Here is a 21,284-nt window from a genome sequence, read left to right on the forward strand (position 1 = left end):
GCGGGCTGCCTGGCTCCACGCCACGTGTGTGATGTCCAGCATAGGTTTCGTATTGGCTTTGCGTCAAAAGCTGCGGGTGCTTGCTTTAATGCACTGTTTTCACCAAAGTAACCGCAGTCGGCGCAAAGTGGTGTACAATAGAAGTGCTAAGCTCTATTTGCTCTAAAAATAGGGGCACCTTTCCAGGTCGAAAGGAAATACCCATGAAAAGTGTGCGTCACTTTGCAAACCCTTACTATATCTGCCCCAATGTATGTTAAACTGGTTATTTTGTAATTTACATGGTTGTGTAAGTAATTCATCGTATTCATCTTTAAAAGCCATCAGTTAGGGAGTAAGGGTACACGACAATTGCGCTAGGGTTAGTAATGTAATGTAATGTGTTGTGGCTGGTCTGTAGAATGGGGTCATTTTTAGGCTCCCTCACAGAGCAGTAACTAATCACTTCCTGCAGCCCGGGAGCCCGTGAAGCAGGAATGTGCACACAGTCTGCTTGAACTGCGGCGCGCGCGACGTTACGGAGCGACGCAGGCTCCACACAGCACACGTCGGGTCGGGCTCCGGCACCTGAAACGAATCTGGCAGGGGGCGGCTCTGGCACCGCAAGGAAGCAGCACATTTGCAGCTATTTCCGGGCACTCTCCTTGCACCGCTAGCACTCAGCTAACTAGAATAACTGCACCGTCCCCCTAGCAACATGTGGTAAGTGCCAGGCAGCGGCTTCAGCGAAGATTGACATTTTCAAATGCACTTTTTCAAGCAGGCGAGTTGTTTTAAGTGTAGACTGAAAATTAGAAACTTTTAGTATAATAAAAAAGAACCCTGTTTTTTAAAATTAGAAATTGTCTTAAATGCCTCACACTCGGAACCACAACCCTATCCCTGAGGTGTCTTGGGACAATGGACAAAAAGAAATGAATGAAACCTGGAAAGGCGGAGTGGCCTGCATGGGGGTAGCCATCTTCTTCGTCATGACCATTGGCATTATTTATTGGCAAGTGGTAGACCAGCCAAACAAGAACTGGATCCTGAAGGGCAGCCTTGGCGGCCTCATCTGGGAGAGGAGGACCCAGTCCCTCCTGGTGCAGACACTGGGAGAGGACAAGACCTTTGTGGAGATTGGCCTCGGTGCCTTACCGGACATGGAGATCCCATTTGTCAAGAACACCTGCTGGCCGAACAAGACGGAGTTCTGCTACTCCTGGGACTCCACCATGGACCTCAAGATCTCCTTGGAGCCCAACGTCTCTCTGAACACGGAGTGTTACGGTATCCACTGGACCCCGCTGCGGTGCCAAGTCAAACTCAAGGTAAAGTGAATGGCTGGAAGTGACTGAGAGCAGCACGCTAATTTGTTTGTGAGATATGTGCATGTGATTTATAGTATGTCAAATGCTGTGTTGATGTAACACTACACTTATATATGTCTGATAGCTGCTGCCTCTACTACATTATCAGGCCCACTGTAATGCTATATAAGCGCCAGACTTAAGATAATAACTTTCAAGTTGGCATCAAATCCAAGAACTCTGGTGATTCCTTTGCTATTACTTGGCACATCCTGTGGAAAAGAGTAAAACACTTACTTAAATTAAATGTGACACTCGATTGCTGCTTGTGGTGTAGGCTTTAATGGGTGCAGCTAACACCTGCATTAAACATTATCCCAGTCAAGCACTGCCTAGTATTTTACTGACTCAAGTTATGAGAGGAATGACTTATGAGCTGTACAAACAATTGCATCCTGTCGCCATAGCAACCGAAAAAGAAATGTCTGTAGGTCAGCTGTCTTGCCCAGAATCCATTCAATGTGCACAACATGTGGTTACATTGGCATTTACACAGATAAATAAATCAATCGAGGCATTTGAAATCCCAATCATACCTGATGGATAAGCAGTGAATAAGAGAACCCCTTTCATAAGTTGATATACATTGTTGGGAAATAGGAATGACTTGTTTATAAAGAATACACACTGAGGACCACATTGCTACCGTCCACATCAGCACAACAAGCGAACAGTTATATTGTCAACACTTTTTTGCAAATTGTTAAGAACATTGTTTTGCTCTTTGTGAACTGCTTTCGTAATAAAAGTACAGTGCATCTTATTTGCTCTACTTTTGAAATACGAAGGACGGCTTTAGGTTAGAGAATACTTGGCTCTTTGTTCTTTAACACACACGAAGCAAAGAAAGAAAATCCTCTTTTTACCCCGAGTCCATGTTCATGTAAGAAGCCCTAATAAGGTTTGCTGCATTCCCTTTAATAGAAATAGAAGACATATACAAAATAGATGCGCTCCCTTTTCCCCAAGTGCAAGCTTTATCTAATATGTTCTCCTTTTAAAAAGCGCGATTTAACTTTTGCTAAATCCTTAACTTTGTTGTTTGGATAAATGGTGCATTATTGGAAGAAATCTGTTCATTATGTTGCCACAGGGACAGTTCACAAAATAGCAGGTGTGGGCTGTGAATGAGCAAACAGATGCCCAGTAGAAACCTTCGAGGGTATTATTTCCAGAACAGCTCCAAACGCCAGCGGAGCAGCTGGACAGAGGGGGCACGTGAATGAACTAATGTTCCGGATGCCAGGTGTCAAGGAAACAAACCTGAACTGTAATCATATAGGAAATACTGCAGAAACGGGCAGAGTTAGGTTTAGCAGAAAATGTGAGAGAAATTGATGAGGATCGCAATGGCTTAAAGATTTCAGACCGTGAAAATAATGATAAAAAAACACTATAACATTTTAGTAGTCAAAGACGAGTTTTAACGAATTCAGACAGTCAACACCCGGTGTCGTGTCAGGTAATCTGTGCTTGTTTACAATAGGGCTTACAATACAACTTCATTTGCATAAATGTACATTAGTAGATTTCACTGTTGTTCACACTTATGTCACTATATAATAGGGGGTGATATAATAAACAAACGACAAAATTAATACTTTCGAGATAGATAGAGTCTTTACTGTGCGATTACAACTAAACCATGAGTACGTTCGTATTTGTCTACAATGTAGGACAGCTTGAAGGGCCAGTAGGAACATGAGCACTGAAGTAAAACAAAATAATTGTTAAAACTAAAAACAATTAAGGAGATTAAAACGGTCAGAACTTTTAGAAAAAAAGTAAATGTTAAATTGCATAAAAGGACTAAATAGCTGTTTTTGCCCCTTGATGGGTTCCGGAGGTAGCCCCAGGCCACCCACAATATAACTTGACAAAACCCGGGTTAAGATGCAGTGCTAAATGGTTTCTCAGGAACAAGACAGCTAGCTAAAAAGAATGTTCAAAAGGAGTACTCTATTAGGATTTCAGTGGGGCCGAGGTAAAATTGTTATTGCAGCTATCACAAGAGCTTGGGGGACGCTTTTTGTCATAGTTAGTCTTTCAAAGGCGCTAAGGTTAAGAAGGGTGGTGCACATTGGGCTCCTGAGCGGGGGAAGGCGCTAAAAGATTTTTGATGTCTTTGGCAGTGTATTGGGGCGTGGTGACAGATAACTTCGGGAGTCGAGCTCCCATCTGTGAAGACTCACTTTTCAGACATGATTCCCCGTTGCACAGCAAGTTCTGATATTTAACAAATTCAGGAGTATGTCCCATTCATGTAAAATGTGCCAATGCCACACCAAACAACTGCTGCCAACAGTGTCACAGTTTACATTTCACAATACCCGACGCAGGCAGGAAAATCTTCAACTTTATCTAGCTTCTCATCTGTCCTTCAATGTATGATCCGAAACACCCAATATGAAATTAAATATTGCCAGCTGTGTGTTTGGTATGTTAAGAAGAGGGTGCAAAATAGCATGAACGAAATTGAGTGCTTATGCAATCTAAAATGACCAGAGCTGCTTAAATCCTTGAGGTTCTCTTGGCAAAGTGTATAAGAAGCTTTTTTATTATTCAGCCATGAATTTAAAGCAACTGGAATGCAAAATCCCATAAATACGACTGACTGAAGGCAGCGAACAAGGGAAGCCCAGAAGTGTGACCCTAATCCTAGTACTTGCTATGGGTAGCAGTACTTCTTTCTCAGCAGTGTACTTTGTTTCAGAGAGCCACACATTGGAAACACCAACGCCATTTTAATACAAAGAAATACAAGCAAAATGATGAATATAAAATTGTATTTCTGTGCTCAAGCTGACTCTCCGAGATGTAGTGCCCAGAACAAGCCAAGGTTTTCAGAAAGCACCAAACCATGGTCAGGCACGTGAACCAGCTCTCTCACAAATTCTAAAAACTCATGTCCTTATACTAGCATTTAACAAAAAACTACAAAGCAGAGGATTAAGACAGCCATAAATTGGAGCGCCCTTCAACAACCAACAAACATACAACGTTACATTTGCCCCATTTTCTCCCCTTCATCCTTTCTTTTCTTCTTGATTCAACATTGATAATGCAATAAGCAGATTTTGGCATGTTTAATCCACTGCACAAACTAAAATCTCTTCCAAAGAAAAACTTTACCTCTACCTAACTTATTGTAACTCCCACGATGTCCAAATGAAGAAGACAGAGCTACAGGGCTTGCAGTTTGTACCACACTCAATATAAGAATGGCCACCGATGTCACGAAGCTGAAGCACCTGTCCTCAAACTTTTGGCAAGTCCACTGACTCTGCTCAAATCTACCTACTGAAGCTTTATACCATGGTTTATACATAACTCAATAAAAGACTGGCCACCGAAGACAGGAAGTGCAACCACTTACCCCTAAACATTCTTTTGGCAACTCCTCTGACTCAACTCAACTCCACCTACTCAACCATTTGTACCACAGTTTAAACCAAACTTAGTATGAGACTGACAACTGAAGTCATGAAGTGCAAGCACCTACCTCCAAACCTTTGGCAACTCCGCTGACTCAACTCAACTCCACCAACCCAACCGTTTATACCATGCTCAATATAAGACCAATGGATTTAGGCCCAGATCTCTGTACTGCGGTGAATGTATGACATTGTTCTGCATTCTGTCTATCAATTGTTCTTTTTGCAATTGTCACCCGAGTGGGACGGGTATGCCCAGACGTGGGTCCCGTGCTTTCCATGCCACTGGATTCAAGTTATCCTGGCTGATGAGGGGTGAAACCCCGAAACCGGTCCTAGGATGCTTGTTTCCAGTCCAAGGAAGACCTGACCTGGCAGTTCGGGCTGGACTGTTCCCACTGCGCGCAGGGTCAAGACTGATTTGCATATGGCTGGGTTCAAACTGGAATGGCGTGGTGAGCAAAAAAACGATGGATTTAGGCCCAGATCTCTGTACTGGGGTGAATGTATGACATTGTTCTGCATTCTGTCCATAAATTGTTCTTTTTGTATTTGTCAACCCGAGTGGGACAGGTATGCCCAAACCTGTGTCCTTTGCTCTCCATGCCACTGGAGTCAAGCTATCCTGGCTGATGAGGGGTGAAACCCTGAAACCAGTCCTAGGATGCTTGTTTCCAGTCCAGGGAGGACCTGGCTTGGCAGTTCGGGCTGGACTGTTCCCATTGGGCGCATGGTCAAGGCTGATTGGCAAATAGCTGGGTTCAAACTGGAATGGCATGGTGAGCAAAAAAAGATGGATTTAGGCCCAGTTCTCTGTACTGGGGTGAATATATGACATTGTTCTGCATTCTGTCCATCAATTGTTAATTTTGCAATATAAGACTGGCCACTGGAGTCAGGAATCACAAGAACCTAGCCCCAAACCTTGGCAACTCCTCTGACCCAACTCAGCCTCACTGATTCAACAGTTTAAACCACAATTTACACTACACTCAATATAATACTAGCCACCAGAGTTAGGAAGTGCAACCACCACTCCCCAAACTTTGGCAACTCTGCTGATTCAACCGTTGAATAGTTGCCTCGTATCGAGAGCGTCCTAGTCAAAATATTGTTTTAGACCTGTGTGCAGGTGCACTATTCGAGGGCAGACATATTCACCCAAAGATCCTCTTTTCTTCAAAATGAGAAATAATTGCTCATGGGCGTGCCATATCTTGGCACAGTCTCATGCTTGTAGACAGCTTTCCTATCTCATGCCCCACTAAAAGAATCTCACTTTCTGAACCGGATACTTCTCATTACCATCCACTTCCAGCCAATTTCACATCCTCCAGACATCATGTTGCTGAAGGAATAACACTAACTCTTCTGTGGCACATATGCTACCTTAGAAAGACAGATACATATGGTCAAGGTCAGATAGTGGATAACATACTTTAAACCAAGGCAACTAATAACGAAGATATTGGAGTATGAAGTTCCAATGTAAGGGGCAGTAGGACGAACAAGAGAAAAGTGTATTTTGCAGTAGAACAGGAGGGATAATGAGGGAGTCTTGCTAGGAGAAGTATATTGTGACACAAAAGAAAAAAGCTACAATGTGTAAGAGTGTGGATGCACTTTAGCACATTTAAGAGAAAACTTGCATACAGCATATACAGAGTATTTTTATAGCACTAAAAATCAATCAATCAATTAATCAATCAGGGGATTATAAGCACGCTACTCACCAGTGAGGGTCTCAAGGCACTAGGGGAGGGAGGTCCGCAGGTCCGTTTAGCCGAAGAGCCAGGTCTTGAGGTCTTCCTGAAGGTGTTCAGGGAGGGAGCGTGTCTGATGTCTGCCGGTATCTCCTTCCAGGTTTTGGCTGCCAAGTGAGAGAAGGATCTTCTGCCTGTTCTGGCTCTGTGGATGCGTGGGGTTTCGGCCAGTGCGAGGTTGGAAGATCGGAGGTTTCTTTTGGGTACGTTGAAGTTGATTCTGTCGTTGAGGTATTTGGGTCCGTTGTTGTGTAGGCATTTGTATGCATGGGTGAGGATTTTGAAGGTGACTCTTTTCTCCACGGGGAGCCAGTGGAACTTTCGCAGGTGTTGGCTGATGTGTTTGTGCCGGGGGATGCTGAGGATGAGTCTGGCGGCAGTGTTCTGTATAGTCTGGAGTTTGCTGAGTAGGGATTTGTTGATGCCGGCGTAGAGGGCGTTTCCATAGTCTAGTCTGCTGGTGATGAGTGCGTGGGTGACTGTCTTCCTTGACTCGTGGGGGATCCATTTGAAGGTCTTGCGGAGTATTCGGAGGGTGTTGAAGCAGCTGGATGTGACGGCGTTGACTTGTCGGTTCATGGTGAGTGATGAGTCGAGTATGATGCTGAGGTTCTTGGCGTGGTCTGAGGGGATAGGCAGGCTACCGAGGGCGGTTGGCCATCAGGTTTAGTCCCATACTGACGGGGTGGTTCCAAAAACTAGGACTTCTGTCTTCTTGGCGTTGAGTTTAAGGCAGCTGTAGGTCATCCAGACTGCTACGTCTTGCATTCCTTTCTGGAAATTGAGTTTGGCGGTTGTGGAGTTTCGGGTGAGAGAGAGGATGAGCTGGGTGTCGTCGGCATAGGATACGATGTTGAGGCCGTGTTGTCGGACGATGGCTGCGAGGGGGACCATGCAGATGTTAAAGAGGGACGGGCTCTGTGATGACCCTTGTGGGACACAGCAGGTGATTTCCATAGGGTCGTAGAGGAAGGGTGGTAGTCTGATTCTCTGGGTTCTTCCGGTGAGGAATGATCGAATCCAATCCAGGACTGTTCCTCGTGTGCCGAGGTCGTGCAGTCTGGCGACTAGAGTGCGGTGGGAGACGGTGTTGAAGGCTGCTGACAGGTCGAGTAGGATGAGGGCTGCGGACTGGCCTTGGTCCAGGAGGGTGCGGATGTCGTCTGTGGCAGCGAGTAGGGCGGTCTCGGTGCTGTGGTTGCTTCGGAATACGGATTGGGATGGGTCGAGGATGGCATTCTCTTCGATGAATCGTGTTAGTTCTCTGTTGACCGTTTTCTCTGCCACTTTGGCTGCGAAGGGGAGGAGCGAGATGGGTCGGTAGTTCTTGAGGTCGGTGGTGGCAGCAGTGGGTTTTTTGAGCAGGGGCCTGACTTCTACACGCTTCCATTCGTCTGGGAAGGTGCCTGTTTTGAAGGTGGTGTTGATGGTCCGTTGTAATTCGGGTGTGATGGCTGAGGCGGCTCTGTGGTAGATGTGAGGAGGGCAGGGGTCAGTGTGGTAGCAAGATCCTCGAGGTCAAGGGAGTGATTCCTAAAGCATCGACTTTTGTATTTTAAGCATCTCTCTAATGTTGAACGTCTGATCGTCACTAATATAAAAAGATATTGCATTTTAAAAACTGACGCACACTACCTCAAATGCCATTTCCTGTAGAGCATTTCCTTTTATTCCAGTTGCTAAAGTGTAGCTAAACTGCCTGTCCGATCTAACATGCCACCCACTACATCGTCAAACTACTATTTTGCCTCCATTACATTATGAGGTAGTTACTTGATGGTAATGGCTTTTTCATTAAAAAGGGTAACAACATTTTGTTAAATAACTTTTTTGATAAAAAGGTGGGTGCTAACAGGGTCTTTGCCTTCAACTTTGCAATGCCCTACGATGTAGAGGTTAGTCAACAGAGCAGCATTTGAAAAGTGACGTACAATCTTTCTATCTAGTGTATACTATTTGGCTCATCTGCACAATGTTTGAGTTCTTGTTTTCCCAGAGGGATTTTTATGAAAGAGCTACATTTCCACATTTTTTTTTGTGTGGCCAGCAGTAACCAGGGCAATGTTCTGACAGTCAGTGATATATTTTCCCTTACAGAAGCCCCTATGCCACCCTAGTCACATTTTTGTGTGTGTGTGTCGAGGGGTGGGTTGTGACTGGGAGGACCTCCATATAGCCTATGTGAGAACCTACCCTTGCCCTGACCACCCTTGGCTATTTTGTTTCTCCCCAGGCAGGGAATTTGTGTAATTGTGAAGATAATGTACTTTTACAGCTCGGCTCATGAGCTTCTAATGGTCATAGCATATGCCCAATGTTTTGATATTTTCTTCAAAGTTTTAGTGGCTCGCCGACATTCATCTGTTTGTACCAGTCATCTAGAGGTTTGCTCCTTGAGTGAAAGTCTAATTAGCTTTATTTTATTGTTATTTAATGATCTCCAGTGTTGCCCATCCGATGGCCTGTTGATGTATATTTCTTAAATGTATTTCTTTGTAAACTGACAGAGATTGGCAGGAACATGGTGATATTTATGTAAGTGTTAAAACCTGTTCCTCCGATAAATCATGACGCTTTCTTATATAAGTATTAAAAACAGAGGTTGTTACTCCGCATTTACGACACAAGCACTGTACAATACTGCATGGGTGCTGTGAAACAGGCAGGTGATTTTGAAAGTATGGTTTTCGATCATGCATTTGCGGTGCATGTTTTCTTCATTTTCCTTATTACCATTCTCATTCTTTTAAGTGGGCTGAAAAGTCTAGCTGACGGTGTTAAGTGCTACATCATCTTCTTATAGCATTGCACTATGTCTAATGCTTTGTCGGATACTGTTCTTGTTGGCCTCCTGGTCGTTCATTTTAATTCATATGTATTGAGAAGAGGGTGCCCATCTGCACCCAAAGTCCCATTCTGTGACTTTTTCATATAATATGCTGAAATCCATTAATGAATTTGGCTGCAGGCCATTGTGGCTTCTTTTTAAAAGTAAATATTCTTCTACTGCTAACACATCAGACACCTATTACTGAGCGGGTAACTTTAATAATTGTCCATGATATCATGTTGTGATTTGATAATATATTTTCAATACAATAATTGAAAAATTTAACAAGGTAGACAAATGCTTTCCTTTGTTTTATCTCAAGCCTCAAACATCATTTATTTTATTTTCAGGTTTTATTTTACCAACAACATGTTGGATGGAGTGGCGGAAACATTAGCTCTTTGTTAGGTCTGACAGCCTTAGGGTAGTCTTTGCCCTAACCTTTTTCCTTCATGCACTTATTCTGACTTCATTTTTGCTGGCATTAGGACTCTCAGCACTTTTCCACTGCTAACCAGTGCTAAAGTGCATGTACTCTGTCCCTAAAACATGGTGATATTGGTTCATCACCAATTGGCATACTTAATTTACTTATAAGTCCCAACTAAAGTTCACTACATGTGCCCACAGCCAGTAAATTAAATACTACTAGTGGGCCTGCAGCCTTTATTGTGCCATCGACTTAAGTAGACCTCTAACCAGGCTCAGGCCTGCCATTGCAAAGCCTGTGTGTGCAGTATAAACTGCCATTTCGACCTGGCCAAAATAAAAAATGTGCCAGGCGTATATCTCCCCATTTTATACATATAAGTAACCCCTAAGGTATGCACTGTATTGATAAAAGGCAGGCCATGTACTTTTAAGTTTTACATGTTCTAGTAGGGAAAAACTCTCAATGCCGTTTTCACTACTGCAAGGCCCATCTCTCCCATGGGATAATATTGGGATCACAATATTACAATTTATAAGAGTAATTACCAATTGTGAAGAGAGAGACTTTTCAAGTTTGGTGTCCCTGGACTCACAATTTGAAATCCAAACTTATAGGGGAGTTGGATTTAAAATTGCAATTCTCACAAAACTACTTTAAGAAAGTTGGCATTTACTTACTTTAGCCATTTGGTGCCTGCTGCTTTGATCTGATCACATGTCGGGGGTGGGTGAGTTTTGGGCTTTCTGTATTCTCCCTGAACAGCCACACATATTTGGAGCTTAGGTGTGACTTGATGGGCCATATTGGCATGATGGGAGGGAGGAGCTAGACCAAGCCTCACTTACACCTGAATAGGCTGTGTCCAGTCCCCACACAAGAGGCTGCATACCCCCTGTAGTGAGTCTGGAGCCAGGGCAGGAAGGGAGGACCTCTGTGCACTTCAAAGGCATGTCTTTGAAGTATCCATCACTTCAAAGGCACAACTGGGTATGAGTACTGGACCTCTGACACCACCTCGTCAGTAAACATCTGGACCTGTTGATACTCTGCCAGGAATAAGGACTGCTGTGCTGCTGAAAGGGCTGCCACTCTGAAGGAGATGCTGCATTGCTGGGCTGACAGGCAGCCTGCTGCCCTCTGGCCAGGAAAGGAGGAACTGAACCTGGAACCCATCTTTAACCCAGTACCCCAGTGGGACTCAAACGACTAGTCTGCTGGCCTCTTGATCAGAGCCTTAGTGACATAGCAGGCTACCTACAGCTCCTGAAACCAACTTCAATGAGCTTCTGACCCCCTAGAGGGGCTTCTCAGGAGGTCCTGGGCCTTTGAAAGTAGTTCTAAAGCTCTTTAAGTCAAGCTTTTGGGCCCTTTGCAAACTCAAACATTCCTGTTTGCTCCGGAACCTGCTGAGCCGCATTCATCATTAAAAAGCAAAAGCTCTTCTCAATTTGCAAAAAGAACAATTGATGGACAGAATACAAAACTATGTCATACATTAGCCCCAGTGCAGAGATCTGGGCCTAATTCCATTGTCTTTTTGCTCCCCATGCCCATTGATAGGAGCAACAATATAACAGTACAGCAGTACAAACACCAAATGAAGGTAAACTCTGCAAATAATTCAAGCCCTCTTTATAGGAAATAAAGTGCTTATTTAGAAGAACTGGACATAGGAAGAGCCATCTAAAAGAATTGTGTAAGGTGCAAAAAAGCATAAAGTGTGCAGTAGATTCAGCGGCAACCGAATCATATGGGCAACAGGGGAGGGAAGCAAACCAAGTATCCCCTAAGGGGAAAGCCACAAGAAAATGAACTGTAGTCAGTCTCAACCTAGTGAGATAAAATCTATGTTAAGGATATGTTATCCATTCTAGATAGGGCTCCATGTCAGAGGATTCCTATTTACACCGGAGCCCCTGTTGATTGATAGGCCTGTTGATATAGTCAAGTCTGGGAGCATTAGTGCTTGTCTTATTAATGCTAGATCTTTAAAAAAGCACTATGTGGATGTGGCTGACTTGATTACTGATAATGGTTTGGACCTTTTGTTTATTACCGAGACTTGGCTTGATACCTTCTCCAATCCCACTGTGGCCCTGGCTACACCGGCCGGCTTTAAAGTCCATCGGGTGGATCGCCCAGTGGGAAGAGGTGGTGGTTTGGCCATTCTGTATAGGGAATGTTGGTCTCTTCTTAGCAAAACATCTATTCTCTGGGGAGACTGTGAGGTCTTGGATTTTCGCCTCCAACTGTCTGCCCATTTTATTTTGGGGGGGTCCCTGATTTATCGACCTCCTGGGTCAGCCAAGGCTTTTTTGGATACCTGTGGGGATGCGCTGGCAGAGCGTGCTCTACGCTATTCGAAGTATGTGCTTCTTGGAGATATTAATCTCCATCTTGATCACGCGGAGACGACTGATTCTGCAGCGTTTTTACATTCCCTCCACTTGGCTAACCTTTCACAATGGGTCACGCACCCCACGCCTCTGGGCGGGCACACTTTGGATATCATTTGTTCCAATTTTCCTATCTTAGTAGTGAGGCCGATGCCAGTTGCTTGGGCAGATCATTTCCCCATATTTTTCTCTTGGAATATTAAACATCCTTTACGACCTGTCAGTCACCATCGTCCTCCAGCCACTAGGAAAATGGACCCTTGGCAGTTTAGTAGCGCTTTGGTAGCCTCCCGGCCCTCCCTCCGGGGGGACCTGGAGGAAAATGTGTCCCAGTTTGTTGACTTGATCGCAAATTCGGTCGAGACTCTTTCTGCACCATGTCAACTAAGGATGAGGAGAGAGTCCCCATCTAAGCCTTGGTTTAACCCCAAGTTGAGGAAGCTAAAACATGCGTGCAAACTATTGGAGAGAGCTTGGGGCTCCAGCGGTTAATGTCCCATTGATAAACGCACCCTTAGAACCAAACAAAAACTGTACTATATGGCCATTGGAGAGGCCAAAGGCCAGCATTATGCCGCCCGCATTGAGAGGGCTAACAACAATCCAAAATAAATGTTTGCTATTGTGCAGAATTTCCTGACCCCTAGCGCCCTAGTGGTAGTGTTACCTATCACGGAGACCTGGTGCAATACCTTGGCAAAATTTTTTAGGGATAAAATATTTAGTATTCAAGAGACGTTTTCGACTTCCCCCAGGAAGCTTAGTGATGTCGAGTTGGCGAGACCGTGGAAAAAATCTGCCTCCTTTTTTTCTGTGTTTAGACCGATCGATCTTCCTAGCTCTCTTAAGATTCTCAAGGCTGTAAAGTCGGGATCACCTAAAGACCCATGTGCTGCCAGACTTCTGTCTGATGTGGCAGAGACTATTAACTCAGAAGTGAATTATATGATCAATAAATCGCTCTAAGAGGCACATGTTCCTTCTTCATGGAAGCAGTCGCTGATTCTTCACCTTCTTAAGAAGACATCTCTTGACCCTCTGTGACCTGAGAATTACCACCCTATCTCGCTTCTACCAAGTTTGTCTAAAGTCTGCGAAAGGGTGGTTACGTCTCAACTTACCAACTATGTCGAGATGTCAGGTTTGTTTCACCCGGCCCAATCCGGCTTCCGTGCCTCATATAGCACGGAGTCAGCATTGCTTGAGGTGACGGAGGCGATCCGGGAGTGTTTGGATGCCGGCGGGAAAGCAGCCTTGGTGATGTTAGATCTCTTGTCTGCTTTCGATACCGTGCTCCACTCTCTGCTCCTTGTCCGTCTTTCAGAAAGATTCTGGTTCAGCTCTGCAGTGGATCAAGTCTTTCTTGGAGGGTCGGTCGCAGCAAGTCTGGCTTCCTCCATGTGCCTCCGTGCCTTTGCAGGTGAGTACGGGTGTGCCGCAGGGGTCATCACTTAGCCCCTTGCTCTTTAATATCTATGTGACTCCACTGGTTTATCTTGCGGAATCATTAGTGGCTAAAGTGATGGCTTATGCTGATGATACTCGGCTCTTATTTTCTTGGAACAGGGAAGATGATTCGGTTGTGGATGCGCAACACTGTATGACTTCGGTTTTTCACTGGCTGGCGAATGCTCAGCTGAAATGCAATGAAGGAAAATCTGAAGTACTTTTGTATGGCTCCTTCTCGTCTGATTTTAGAGATATGCTCTGGCCACTGGGATTTCCTCATCCAACCACAAGTAAAGGCGTCGTAAAACACCTTGGCGTCTGGTTCGATGTAAACCTGAATTTCTCGACACAGGTGAAGAAGTTGACTGGTACCTGCTTTGGCACTCTTAAAACCTTGAGGAAGTTTCTTCCTCTTATGCCAGCTAGTGCCGGAGAAACTGTGGTCCGTGCCCTCATTTTATCCTATTTGAACTATGCCAACGCCCTCTTGGTTGGCAGCCCAGGTTTCTTAGTTAAGAAATTGCAAGTTGTTCAAAACTCGGCGGCCAGGCTTCTTCTGGGCTTGCGATCAAGGCTTAGTGTCCGCACTCACCTGCGTTCCTTACATTGGCTCCCAGTCGAATCCCGTCTGAAATTCAAAATGTTATCCATTGCCCATAGGGCCCTTTATGGCCTGGGACCTATCTATCTGCAGAAGAGGTTTGCCTTTTACACACCAGGGAGATAGCTGCGTTCGTCTGCCCAGTTGCTGGTTCAGACCCCCAGGTTTAATCGCCAAAGACTTGGGGGAAACTCCTTTGTGCGTAAAGCTGGCCTTGCCTGGAAATTGTTGCCCTTGGCTCTTCGGGCTTCTCAGGACCTTCTTTTGTTTAAGAAAAAATTAAAAACACTACTTTTTTAATCTGGATTAGTGTGCATTTCTTCTCTCTTTTTTCCGTAGCTAGCAACGGGACACCTTCAAGTAGCTGTGTGCTGTACAAATAAATATAACATAACATATACCAATTTGAATATGCCTGTTGACTGAAGGCATGTCAAAGGACTTTATGAATCTGATTCCCTCTTTATATGATTTAAAGCTTCCTTTAATTTCCATTTGAGATTAGGCCTAATGGTTTCAGGTGACTCAAAAAAGCCACAGGCTGTGAAAGGTACCACATACATAAGCCAGCCATTAGATAGCAGTCATGTTATCTAATTTTAAACAGTCTACCAGCGCTTTCCTTGAAAAATCTGCCTTAGGGGAACTCCATAACTTTAACCACAATAAAAGTGGCAACATGGAGATCTTATCCTCCATGAACCCTATACCCGACTCCAAGTGTACAATGAGACTTGAAGAAGATTTGGGGATGACCAGATGCATGCACAGGAATCTGTTCTTGGTTACTTGACGTTTCGGGCAGACAGCATAACCCCAAACTCTGGCTCCATATGTGCCTACTGATACAATTGAATCATTTGCTGAACCTGCTTGTGCCTAACCTTTTTGCAAAGCTAAATATTTCATCACCTGCTGCTCACATTTCTTGCTCTCTCTGGGTCAATAACCTATTCCATGCCCTATTTGCATCAAGCACAATTCTTAGGTAGTTAAAGGAGGATACTTTTACAACAGATGCCCCCCTAAACAAAATGTTTTTGACTTAGTATGTTTGAGGCCGCAAGTCATGACAAAGATTTTGACCGATTCACTTTAAGCAGAAATTCTTTGAAGCCATTTAAAAGACTTTTGGAGACCATTTGCTGTTAATGCTTGAAGAACCACTTCATCCGCATAAAGCAACACTGGGACAGCATGCAGACCTATCCTAGGGACATCTCCGCTGCATGCTCTTAGGGCAGTATCTAGGGAATTGTTGTAAATTAGGAAGAGGGAGGGGGCTAATATACAGCCCTGCCTCACATGTCTAGCCCCCTTTATAGGGGCTGTACAGTCTCCATTCCATGAAAAGCGTACACTCATCGTAGGGTCATGGTGCAAGCGCTTCACAAGCTCCAGCTGGGGGGGGGGGGGCATCAAATTCCCGCCTTCTCCAATATGTCTCATAATAGGCCCCTTTCTACAAGGTCAAAGGCACAGGAGTGGTTCATAAAGGCCATGTGTATGGCCCCTCCTCTGGCCTTGATGTATTTCCCTAGGATAGGTGTTAAGTGAGCGTTTGTTCTTTGGTCCCTAGACCTGGTCAAAAGCCATATTGGGCAGGGCAAAAAAAAGAATGAGCCTCTGCCCAATCCTCCAGTTTGCCCAGAATCACTTGCCCTAGAATCTTTGCAGTCGAACCGGTCAGATAATTGGGCAGTAACATGCAGGTGAGTTACGATCACCTTTTTTATAGATGGGTACTATAATGGCTTTTCTCCAAGAATCAATAAGGTCACTCTTCACTGTTGTCCTAAGTAGATTTGTCACAAGGGGAGCCCAAAATTCTATGTTATTTTTTAAAAGATCAATAGGGACCCCGTCAGGGCCCAAGACTTTCCCATTTGCAATACTGATAATGGCTTCTGGGACTGAGGGTAAATCTATGAGGTCAGTTAGCCACTTATCATTTATGGGATGATGGTCGGGACTATTTCCCTTGACACTTAGTATCTCCATTTTATCTGGATTAAAAATAAGAAAAAAAAGGCAGATACATTTTTTTTTAGGGATATGACACTCAATATAAGAAACTTGATTGTCTTAGAAAAAAGGTTGAGTAACTACATCCCAGAAAAGTCTGGTATCTTTCAGATCGGATGCTTCATTTAAATCCTACCATGCTCTGACTCTAATATCTTGTTTCCTTTGTAGTAGAGCTCACTTATATCTGGTTCCTGCTTCCCTAATACCAGTGATGTCACGTGGCATTTTGTTGGTAGCTAACTTTAGGGCTTTGAGTGCTGCAGTGCACTCAGGGCTAAACCAAGATTGCTCAGCTCATTCTTTTGGTGGTTTATTCGAAAGAAGCCCTCGGGCCTTGGTTTCACAGATCCCCACGAAATTGTCCCAGATTTTAGTTGCTTCATCCTTCATAGAGAGACGGCTGGATAATTCTTTGGAGACCTCAACCACCAGGGTATTAAAGAACATGTGAAGATTAATCAAACACCAATTTAAACCCCCCCACTTATATGGTTGATAGTTAACCGGGAGTATAGTCTTGTCATGTGTACCATGAGTAAGGGAAGTCCGAAGGCTTAGACTAACTGAACTATGACCACTATGGGGGAGTGCGCATACCTCATAATGCACAAGGGGGCATAGTTACAAGCCCCTATTGCCACCACAACATCACTTCTCACGACGTTGTGGTGACGATAGGGGCTTCGCCTTATTTACAAGACAGCGCTAAGCCACTAAACGTAGCTTATCGCTGCCTTGTATATAAGGCACCCTTTCAGGCTATACGTAGCGTGAAAGGGGAGGGCGATGGGTGTTCCTGTGGGTGTTACACCACAACACCCATTTATTTTTATACTGGTCCATATTTACAAGGGTGGTGTAAATAATGGGGCAGTGCCAAAATTAAGACCAGGGAAAACCTGGTCTTAACACGGCGAAACAAGGATAAATGTTTAATTTCTCCTCGTTTTTGCTGTTTCTATGTGTGCTGCTTTGTGCTGCACACATGGAAACAGCAAAACATAATTGATTGTGTATGTGCAGGAAGGTGTCCCTTCCTCCACATAAAGACTCATTAAAAAAATGACTTTTTGCAACTTCTATGTGTGTTGCATTAAGCAGCACACATAAACAATCTTTAAATGCAGTTTTATAATGTCTATCTGCAGGAAGGAACACCTGCCGCTCATATCTTCCCCTGCAACGCAGACACCCTTGCACTATGGTGCAAGGCAGCTAAATTTTGCTCTTTCGCAGGGGGAAACACAGGGCTGCACCATATTGTTGTAAAATGTGCAGCCATGCATTTCAGAAGTGGCGCATCTCTGTCACTTCTATTGTAAATATACCCCACGGTCTTGTACCAGATCTCTTGACACCAGACCAAAATCTATTGTACTGCCCTTGCCCCTTTCTACAAAAGTAGATGGATTGGCTTTGCCATGAGCCTGGACATTGGATGCAAAAACTTTAATTATACGACAATACCAACTGGTTTAGGGCTACTCCATAATTTGAGTGTACAAAATGACCCATGTCATCCCCTTGAGCATTAGTAAAACCACATATACGATCCCCTCTGTGCATTTGGAAATATTAAAATCGACTCCCATATAAGTGATGTGTGGTTCTTCTGCTTGAGCATGAAATCTGAGACTAACTTTTCCAGTTCCAGAATATTAAACTGTTTTGACGAATAATGATTCAGAATTTGATAGCATGATTCTGATACTTGAACCTTGACCTTAAAATTACTAATAGTACTGTTGGACTTAGCCCTTTTTGCAGGATCATCCCTGAACTTTTTGCCTTCCTCCTAGTCTTTTTTCTGACCTGGTGTTGGTGGTTTTAGGACTCTGGGCACTTTAGCACTGCTGTCCAGTGTAAAGTGGGTGTGCTCTCTGTGGTAAACATGGTAAGTTTGGTCTACACCTGTCTGGCATATTTAATTTACCTGTCAGTCCCCAGTAATGTGGTATCTCATATACCTGGGGCCAGTAAATTAAATTCTACTGGTGGGCTTGCAGCGCTGCTTGCGCCACCCACCAAAGTAGCCTTTCAAACCCGTCACAGGCCTCTGCCATTTCAGGGCCTGTGCGTGCAGTGTTACTGCCGCTGTGATGTGACACCTAAAGTGTGTGCCACATCTGTGACCCCCCTTTTACTGCATTTCAGTCACCCCTAAGGTAGGCCCTAGCTAGCCCTATGGGCAGGGTGCATTGTAGGTGAAAGGTAGAACATGTACCTTAAGTATGTGACATGTCCTGGTAGTGACAAACAGCCATTTTGGTTTCTCACTGCTGTGAGGCTGCCCTCCGATAGGAATACATTGGGGATTCCCTGATAAGTGTTTCAGTAGTAATTCCTCATATGAGAGGAGCAACGTGGTCAAGTTTGCTATTTTTGGAATAGTAATAATAAATGCTGCATAATGGTGTGCGCGGATTTATTATCTCTACTTTAGAAATGCCACTTTTAGAAGTTGGCATTTCTGTGTGCTATGTTTCTGCCTGCCTGATGTGTATTGGATGTCTGGCTCTGTAGTGACAGGAGCTGGAGAGGTGTGTGGCTCCAAGGAGGGCAGGGTGAGTCAGTACTAGGCTGAATGGAAGATCTGCATTTGGAGTAGTGGGAGGAGTGGTTCCCTGACCCTGAATACGTCTGTGCCTGCCTGGGTGAACGCTGGCTCCACCCCCTTTGGTGTGTCTGATGACCGAGCCCCCACCTGACAAAGGAGGGTGTGAGCACTGTACACAAAGTGATCCAATACACCCCAGAGCCAGTTGAGACTGGTTCCCCAATCCCTGTGCCAAGGCAGAACAAAGAGAAATGCAATATACATAGTGGGACTATGACCTCATGTTTTTTGTGCTGTTGTAGGTGCTTACTTGTGCCTGCTGTGCCCCAGGAGGAACCACCACAAGGGACTGCCCCTCTGCTGGAGGGCCCTGTGAGCGGGTCTGCCTGGGCCCAGCTTTGCCTTTCTTTTTTGGGGGGACTCTGATTATAGCGCCTCGTGAGCGCTGCACCTGTGCTGGGACACTGCAGCGCTGGGCTGTGAAGTTTCCTGAAGGGGATCCCCCGTGCTCCAGGGGTTAAACGGGAGCCCACCTCTCGTTTTGGTGCCTTCAGAAAGGGAGCGGGAGCCCACCTCACATTTTGGGATACCAAAGAATCGCTGCACCGCAACGGAAGACAGGTGGCCGTGCCTGACTGTGGGTGGGCCTGCTGACGCCACAGAGCTGGAGGATACACGAGCTCCATCCCCGCCTTCCCCCCCATCTCGGAGAGAGAGAGTAAGTGCCTGCCGGAAGACAGGTGGCAGAAGGCTTGATCGGGGGTGGGGCTCGGCCCAGGAAGCTGAGAGCCCGTGTTCTGCCGCCAGAGACCAAGGGATGGAGCCTCAAGGGCATCCAGCAGCCAGGAAAGAGGACCGGAGCCTCGAGGGTTCCCCGGTGACAACCTCGTGTCTTGTCAAGAGACGGAGCCTGCCAGGCACATTGTTGGTGCCATCCTCCCTGCCCACAGAGACCGGAGGAGTCCACGAGGAGCCCCGGTGAGTGGGGTGTGATTTGGGCATTGTTGGTGCCAAGAGATGGCACAAGGAGGAGCCCGGTGAACGGGGCTCCCTAGACATTGTTAGTGCCAGCACTTTGTCTGCCTCAGCTTCACCGCAGGAGCGCAGGCAGCTGCAACGAGGGGGCATTTTTTTGGGTTCTTGAGGAGGAGGGGGTGAGACGCACCCTCGCGTCCCAGTGCATCCTGCACATAGATTTTGCAGGCAAGGCAGCCAGAGGGCCAGTTGGATGGCCCCAGTTAGAGCCCTGACTTTTGGGACAGAGGGCATTTGGGCCCCAGAGAAGGCCAGTTAGCCTGGGGTCATTTGGTGTCCTGGTGTGGTGTAAGTTCCCCAGGAGATGTTTGCACCTTCCTAGTATTTATGGGGTGCACTGCTGGGTATTAGGATGTATGCCTAATGTGATGCATAATGCAAATGTCATGCTATGATGTTTATGCCTAATGTGATAATGCTGAGTTCATTATTTTACCAGTAGTTACTGGTTGTGTTATTACTTGTGCTTTCTAATGGTCCTGACCGTGGCCCAATTGGCCATGCCATGTATATAATCCCCTGCACATTATTACCTGGTGCCAGTTGGCACAGTGTATATGTGTGATTATGATTCTAATGTATTTTGGATAATACAAACGCAATTTTTCATATATAACCTTCTGTGGAGTTTCTTTTGTAGTGTGCCTAATGTGTTATGTTATGTTATAGGGTTTTTATATAGCGCCTATCACCGCCGGTCTCTAAGCGCTCAACAGAAAAACCACAAACATACTGACGCCACAGTGCCCTCTGCCCACTCCAATTAGGCTGGGAGTGTTGCCTTTCCAAATAGGTGTGTCTTAAGTTTTTTCCTGAAGGAGAGTAACTGTGAATCTTCCTTCAGACTGGCCGGAAGCTCATTCCATAGTTGTGGAATGATCACTGAGAGAGCACAGCCTCCTTTAGTTTTTAAGTTAAATCTGGGTTGAGACAGATTGGAGACGTGGCCAGAGCGTAGAGTTCTGCCGGGAACATACTTCCTCAAGCGCTGCTTAATATACTCTGGGGCTTTGCCAAAGAGAACCTTATGGGCTATGCAGAGACACTTGAATTGGACCCTGAACTTCACAGGCAGCCAGTGCAACTTACGAAGGAGTATGGTTGCGTGTGAGCTTCTCGGGAGAGAGAAAATCAGCCTGGCTGCGTCGTTCTGCACAACCTGCAGTTTCGTCAGCAGCTTCTGCGATAAGCCGAGATACAAGGCGTTGCCATAATCAAGCCTCGAAATAACAGTCGCTGAGACAATGATTTGTAAGGTGGAGACTGAGAGAACGGTGGTTAGCTTGCGTAGCTGCCGCATCACGGCCGTGCAGGAGCCCACCACAGCCGAAACTTGAGGGGCCATGGTAAGATCCACATCGATCTTTAGGCCGAGGCTTTTTACCACGGTGCCGGGAGTGGGAGTTTTA

The 21,284-nt window shown here is 45.3% G+C and overlaps 1 protein-coding gene across 3 annotated transcripts in view; it reads left to right on the plus strand.

Moving 5' to 3' along the window:
• The first annotated feature begins 499 nt into the window (after positions 1–499).
• Positions 500–21,284, plus strand: part of LOC146860800 (SITS-binding protein-like) — a 695,607-nt gene continuing 674,822 nt past the window's right edge. The window contains exon 1 of one of the 3 annotated variants that reach the window (XM_085644760.1): positions 500–1,310. In XM_085644760.1, coding sequence (XP_085500886.1) covers positions 852–1,310 — 459 coding nt within the window. In that variant the 5' untranslated portion in view covers positions 500–851. The remainder of the gene's footprint in view (positions 1,311–21,284) is intronic. The other 2 variants (XM_085644761.1, XM_085644759.1) reach the window with 2 other exon arrangements.

The sequence above is a fragment of the Triturus cristatus genome, chromosome 3_1 (assembly GCF_964204655.1).
Source record: "Triturus cristatus chromosome 3_1, aTriCri1.1, whole genome shotgun sequence".
NCBI classification, from domain to species: Eukaryota; Metazoa; Chordata; class Amphibia; order Caudata; family Salamandridae; genus Triturus; species Triturus cristatus.